The sequence below is a fragment of the Heteronotia binoei genome, chromosome 3, assembly GCF_032191835.1.
Source record: "Heteronotia binoei isolate CCM8104 ecotype False Entrance Well chromosome 3, APGP_CSIRO_Hbin_v1, whole genome shotgun sequence".
NCBI lineage: Eukaryota > Metazoa > Chordata > Lepidosauria > Squamata > Gekkonidae > Heteronotia > Heteronotia binoei.
The window spans coordinates 168,064,480-168,071,875 of record NC_083225.1 but is presented as its reverse complement, the minus strand read 5'-3'; the positions used below and the strand labels follow the sequence as shown (position 1 = coordinate 168,071,875).

Sequence of the window (7,396 nt, the reverse complement as noted above, 5' to 3'; positions counted from 1 at the left end):
ACCCATGTGAATAATCTTAAAGTTTAAATGTGTGCAGTGAGTGGACTACTTAGTTTAGTGAAGATCCTATCAGTGCAAAAGCACATGGACATGGTAGTGGCTGTGCCCAAGAATGTTTGCCATTAGATTAATGAGGCATTCCAACTCACCCTATAAAATGAGGTGTCTGGTAATCACTGGTACTGCTGCCATCTACCCAACTCTCTACTGAACTGAAGCTTCAACATGCATCTTATCGTTACTACTGTACTCTCGCTGCTGTTCTTGTGCTGTCTGTGGGAAGTGGAAACACGCAAGGTCACCTCTACCCTCTCAGTATCAAATGGAGGACCATGGGGAGAATGGGGGAAACAGGAATTCTGTCCCAAAGGCTACATTAAAGGGTTTTCACTAAAGGTAATTTCTCTCTCTTTCCCCTCATTTTCTGTTCTTCAGGCTTTCTTTGCCATGCCCAGTCTCACACAAGGAGGATATCTTGTAGGATTTTTCTTTTCTTCTACTCTAGGGTCCTCTTTCAAATTGGGATATGTGGTTTGACATTAGTTTGCTGCTGAAGTGGGTGGTGCAAGAAGAGTCTTTACGAAAGGGATTCTTTGCCTTATGTTGTTCTTATTCAAAGACTTAAATGGCAGAGGTCTCACTTTTCACAATGTAACTTCTGTTTGCAAATGTTCTCCTTCAAAGGCAGATGAGGGGATGTTGAAAAGCAAGGCTACAAAAGAACACATGAAGAAAAAAGTCGGGCTCTTTTTTCTGGGGAAACGTGCTGGAACAGAGTGGTAGGACTTCTGAATGGAAAACAAAATTCTTCTTTTAAAGTTCACGAGGAGCACTGGGGGAGCATGACATCACTTCTGACATGACAAAGACATTAAAATATAATTTAAAAAATAAGACCTGAGCTACATGCCCATAAAGGCTTGTCTGATGTGATGCAAGACCTGAGGAAGTTGATGACTTGTCTAAAATTTGGGAACTGCTTTAAGATAGAGATAAGTCTGTAGTCCATGAAAACAATATTGGCCAATTCCTCACTAGCCTTGTCCCAGTCTGGTGCGCCTTTTTCCTCATGTTACTTCTGCCCGATTTTGCACATGCTGCCACAGAGCTGTGACTTGCCCCGCCTCTTTCCCGTGGCTTCAAATACCGGTTTCTTAGAATCCTACTGCCATGGAGGAACTTGAGAAAGAGGTGGTGTAAGATGCAGCCCCACAGCAGTGTGTGCAAAATTGCGCAGAAGTGCCACAGGAAAAAGGAGTGTGAGTTCAGGACAAGGTTAGTAGGGAATCAGCCGATGTTTCAAGGAATCCTGTGTGTTTCTCCTTCATTTCCCTCTTGAGAGTTCTGGCACCTTCTTTTCCAGAAGAAAAAAAAAGCCCTGAAGATGTGTTCTTTTGGAAGAGCTCTTCATCCATGTAATACCATCTTGAGAGGTTTAGTGTGACAGCATACCACAGGGTATTCTTGGTGGTGGCACTGGTGAAAATCACAAGTGACACATGAAGGAAAAGGCCTTCTCATTTCCCCCCGGCATCTGATTCTTTCAAGTATACTGCTTGTGGTCATGGAGGTTTAGGGTTGCCAAGTCCAATTCAAGAAATATCTGGGGACTTTGCGGGTGGAGCCAGGAGACTTTAGGGGTGGAGCCAGAAGACATTAGGGGTGGAGCCAAGATCAAGGCTGTGACAAGCATAATTGAACTCCAAAGGGAGTTCTGGCCATCACATTTAAAGGGACGGCACACCTTTTCAATTCCTTCCTTCCATAGGAAATAATGGATAGGGGTACTTTCTTATGGGGCTCATAGAATTGGACCTCCTGGTTCAATCCTTTTGGGGAGAGGTACCAGATGCTATACTGAAAATCTGGTGCCTCTACCCCAAAAAACACACCCCCCCAGAGCTCCAGATACCCACGGATCAATTCTTCATGATTTTCTATGGGAATAAGAGTTCCCAGCAGACATTTCCCTCCCCCCGCTTTCTGACGACCCTGAAGCAGGGGGAGGGCCTCCAAACCGGGGGATCCCCTGCCCCCACCTGGGGATTGGCAACCCTATGGAGGTTCTATGTCACTTCCCTAGGCAGTGCTTTTTTTGTAGCAGCAACTCCCTTGCATATTAGGCTACACACCCCTGATGTAGCCAATCCTACTGGAGCTTACAGGGCTCTTATTACCAGGGCCGGATTAACAATTAGGCCAACTAGGCACTGGCCAATGGGCCCCCACACCTTTAGGGGCCCCGGACTGGCTTTCCCTCTCAGTTTTCCCGCTGCTTGCAGGCCTCCCAGCTTACATGCGCAGCCAGCAACTGAGCCACTCTTTGCTCGACTTGCCTGGTGTGGCTGCTGCTAGTGCCATTGCCAAGTTTGCCTCTTGCTGCCTCTCCCCCACAGTTTTGTCAAAGGTATTTCTGAGAAGGTACCTGCAGGTTGCAGTGGGGGCTACAGGCAGTGGGGTGGGCGCTGAGACTCAGGGTGCTCAGAAGGTGGAGATAGTTTGCAGAAGGGGGAGATAATCAGTGGGACGGGCGCTCAGAAGAAGGAGATAATTTGCAAGGGGACCTCCAAGATTTTGAGTGCCTAAGGGCCTCCATAGGATTTAATCCAGCATTGCTTATTACAGGACCTAATGTAGCTCTTGGAGGATTGTCTCTGTTTCTGATTTACATGCACTTTCTCAGTTGCCAGAGAAGCATGGAAGTTTGCACGATGACACTGGTGTAATTGCCATTCGTGGGTATTGTTCAGATGGCTCAGCCATCACATCTTCAGTGGGCAAGTGAGTACTTTGTCTGTTCTTAAAAAAAAAAAAATACAGTTCCAGCACTGGCATATCTCCCCTTCCCATGTGTTATTTTGCCCTCTCTCATACTACTACTACTACTGTTCCCTCCCCTAAGCATAGCCCCCACCTTAGCAGGAACAAAATTGGGAGGGAAACAAAACTGTTATGAAACAACAATGCGCAACACCATGACTTCGAGGCAAGTACCCAGAAGTAACATCACAGCACCACCAGTTCTCTGCAAATTTTCCAAATCTCCACATTTTTTAACCATGGAGATTCCCAGAGTGAATTGGTTGTGTCACTTAACTTCCAGCTACTGGTACAAAAATGATGTTATGGAATCATGTGTCACCCTGTTCCCAATCTTTGCGCCCCCCCCCCCTTCAAATGCTCCTTCCTTCTAAGTACTCCAAGCTGGCAATCTTAACATGGATAACTCCACAGAGGAATAGCAAAAGTTTTGTACCTAACTGAGAGCCAGTCTAGATGTGTCACTGGGAGCTTTTAGTATGCTAAATCCATTTTAATGCAATTTGCTATTAGTTTTATTGCGTGAAATGGAAAAAATCTACTGGCAACTTTTTGGCATATGCTTAATTTTTTAAACAATCAAAGGAAACTCATTTGGCAGGGCTTTGGGCAGGAACTGAACAGACCAGTGATCAGCTCACATCTGATCACCATGTTCCAACATAGTTTGTTCGGCTGTCAAATATGATTGGTGCAAAATGTGCAACATCCCAAAGTGAAAGCTACAAAGCTGACAACTTTTGTAGGATGCATGAAAAAGAGGCACTGGGATTTCCTGTTGCAATTAAACACGGGCAATTAAGAAGTCCAAGCCAAACAGAAATAGCAAGGAGAATGCCTATGAAGGGAGATGATTCCATGATGTTGGCATTTTTAGGATATGAGAACCAAAGCTGAGCAAGAATGTATAAGCCATATTTCTCTATAGCCTCCACAGCCATCTCTCCATCGCAACCTGATTTCTAGAAAGGAGCAAATGAAAAATTTCCCAGCATGAAGACAGATGCTTCATGTGACAGACTCACGTCCCATATGTGTTCATATCCTCAACATGCACATATCAAGCACAACCCTAGATCAAGGGTGTCAAACTCATTTGTTATGAGGGCCAGATCTGACATAAATGAGACCTTATCAGGCCAGGCCATGTGTGTCATAAAATGTAATGCCAGGTAGCAGAGATATACATTTTATAAAGGACACAGACAAACACAAATATTTTGTATCTCTCCCATGTGACTGAGGGAACTGGGCAAAGGAAACTCTGACTCTTTCCCCTCTTCCCCAGGAGATGAGGAGGGGGTGGAGCCTCAGCCAATAGAAGGAAAAGGGGCTTAGCTCAGTAGCTCAGCTTTGCAACTGAGCGAGCATGGCAAAGCATGCTCTCCCTCCTCTCCTTCCTCTAGGGTTGCCAAGTCCAACTCGAGAAATATCTGGGGGCTTTGGGGATGGAGCCAGGAGCAAGGTTGTGACAAGCACAACTGAACTCCAAAGGGAGTTCTGGCCATCACATTTAAAGGGACCTTGCGCCTTTTAAATGCCTTCCCTCTATTTGGAATAATGAAGGATAGTGGCACCTTATTTTGGGGCTCATAGAAGTGTACGCCCTGGTCCAACCTTTTGGAAATTTGGGGGGTGTTTTGAGGAGAGGTGCCCGATGCTATGCTGAAAATCTGGTGCATCTACCTCAAAAAAACAGCCCCCCTAGAACTCCAGATACCCACAGATCAATTTTCCATTATACCCTATGCAAATCGGTCTCCATTGGGAATAATGGAGTGCCCAGCAGACATTTCCCCCCACACACACACACACTTTCTGATGACCCTGAAGTGGGAGGAGGGCCTCCAAACCGGGGGGATCCCCTGCCCCCGCCTGAGGATTGACTGGAGGAGAACCCAAGGTTTTCGTGATAACCAGCCTCTAAATGAATACAAAATTACACTACTTAGGCAAATTACGTATATTCAAACACCCTCATACAAGCACTCTTACAATCATACCCTGGCAATTAGAACACCCAATAACAATAATACATAAGGGCCGGAACTCAGTGTTCCAAGTTCCAAATTAATGTCCGTTTAATGATTTGTGGTCCTTCAATTTGCTAATGATCCTTGGTACCGAATTGTTCCTGGGGAACCCAGATAATGATTTCACATATTCCAGTAAGGTATTCTCTACACAGCACCACAACGCAGTGAAGAGGTCGTACTTTATTCCCTTGTTTCACTTTATGGCTTTGACTAGCTGTGCGGAAAAAAGATAAAACTAGCATATTTCACAATCAAATATACTTATCAAACATGAGCAACCTGTAATAACATAATTTAAAAAACTGATCCAGAGCATGGCAAGAGTCCCACTTCCACACACAACCAAGTGAGTAGTTTACAGGTCTTGCACCATGCCGCAGTGATCAGCACTCATAAATACAGCTGCAACCACTTAGCAATGTTCCTTAAAGGTAACCATACACAGTAGAAATCCTCCATATAAACATATTGCAAATACATAGAATATTAACATACATTCTACCAATACTATACAGTTACACAATTACAGAAAACAGGAAATCCCCACCTGGGGATTGGCAGCCCTACCTTCCCCCCCAACAGAGGAGCTTCAGCCAATGGAGAAAAAAGAGGCTTTGCTCGGTAGCTCATGTGTGATTGAGCAAGCCTGGAAAAGCAAGCTGTGACATAGAAAGAAGCAACAGAGAAGGAGAAGAAAGCAAACTTGCTTGTAGGCCTGATAGGAACCCTCTGGGGAGCTGATCTGGCCCCCTGGCTGCATGTTTGACACCCCTGCTCTAGATGACACCTACCAAAAGGAGCAGTGAAATATAGCCACAAATACTTCTTTTCTTGTTCCAAAAGGGGTGGTACCTGGTCTGAGGAAATTGCCTGCTGGCATAGCTATCTGAATGCATTCTCACTCCGAGTGACAAAACCCCAAGGATCATTTCAAGATGATACAGCAGTCGACAACATCAAGTTTAAATGCTCAGTTGGAAGTGGCGTGGAAGGAGATGGACAAGCATGGGGTAAATATGGGGAATGGAGTGAGGCCTGCAAAGAGGGTAACATATGTGGGATGCAAACAAAGGTGGAGAAACCAACATGGCCGCAAACGATGGATCGTACTGAACTCAATGATGTAAAGTTTTTCTGTTGCAAATAAATATTGGCCACGCCTTTGTCTGCGGGACTTGTTTGTGCCTGTTTTCAGTTTGTTCTATACATGTCCTCTCAGGCTTCTGACTATTTGAATTCAACCACTAATACAACGGCTTTCCAGCCCCACTACCTAGTTGACTAATTAGGCCCCTCATTTAAGTAATTTTTTTAAAAAATAAGGTAATAATTTCATTATAATGTATGAATATTGACTAAGGGTTATTGTTCCCTGAGTTATAAAGGGGCGTATTTCATTTACATTCATTTGTTTTTAATCTCACTTTTCTCCCCAGCTGAGAGTCAAAGCAGCTTAGAATGTTGTTCTCCTCTCCTCCATTTTCTGACTTAAAATGAGCCAAGGCAAGTTGAGAGTTTGGGACAGACGTCACTCAACCAAGCTCTGTGCTTGAAGTGGGGATTCAAACCCTGGTCTCCAAGGATCTACTGAAAAATACCAGCTCTCACCAGATGTTATCTGTGGTCTTTAATGACTACTGACTCATACCCGAGTCCTCTCAGGTCCTGGTGGTGTTGTGGTTAAGAGTAGAAGACTCTAATCTGGAGGGTCAGGTTTGATTCCCCACTCCTCCATATGGAGCCTGCCGGGTGACCTTGGACCAGTCACAGTTCTCTTTGAACGTTTTTGTGACTATAGGGTAAGTTCAGACAGAGATATTGAGGGGTTCATTTTTTACAATTTGACTCCTATCACCCTCGATATCTCTGTTTGAACTTACCCTATAGTCAGTTCCTACACGTCTCATCCTCCCTAAATTTATGTTTCTCTTCTGTGTCCTCCCAGGTAAGATACCCCCAAAGAAATTACAGTTTTGGCAAAGAGCTCTTAATGAGTCTCGTCACAGACCTAGAGTTGGGCTTCAGACATTATGTCAGCCTTAGAATATAGGTTGTCTGAATGCCCTGGACCTGTCCTTATACTATGCTGCTTCCTCTTTGGCTCCATTGATTCTGGCTTTAAAATTGAATCCTACGGAAGCCTGGCTCTCTATAAAAAGTGTTTTCTCCTCACCATTTTTGTTACCAGTAACTAGGCCTCAGTTTCAGCAGCAGCTCACAGGAGCACAGTTCCTGAACCTTTCTGAGGGTTCCTCCTCTTCCTCCCCACCTTGTCCATTGAATAGTAGGTGCAGTTGCATAACAATCCCTGGATGAGCTCCACCACCTATTTTTCTACAAAAGACCCCTGCCAGTAACCATCTGGTCACCTGTTGTCTAGTAGGGGATTTCCTCCAACCCCCTACTAGACAACATGCTGAAAACTTGGAACAAATATAGGAAAATCTAAGCCCCAGGTATTTCTCCTTTAACAACCTTCATTAATTAGGACTGATTCTCACCAGGGAAGCATTTAAGTGAATTTAGGGAATGGAGATACT

The 7,396-nt window shown here is 44.6% G+C and overlaps 1 protein-coding gene across 1 annotated transcript; it reads left to right on the top strand.

The window, feature by feature from the left end:
* Nucleotides 1–202: 202 nt before the first annotated feature.
* LOC132568999 (vitelline membrane outer layer protein 1-like) lies at nucleotides 203–6,011 on the top strand. Its single transcript, XM_060235183.1, has 3 exons — nucleotides 203–396; nucleotides 2,684–2,781; nucleotides 5,700–6,011. The coding sequence occupies exons 1-3, from the start codon at nucleotides 226–228 to the stop codon at nucleotides 6,001–6,003; spliced, it is 573 nt and encodes a 190-aa protein (XP_060091166.1). The 5' UTR covers nucleotides 203–225; the 3' UTR covers nucleotides 6,004–6,011.
* Nucleotides 6,012–7,396: the final 1,385 nt, after the last annotated feature.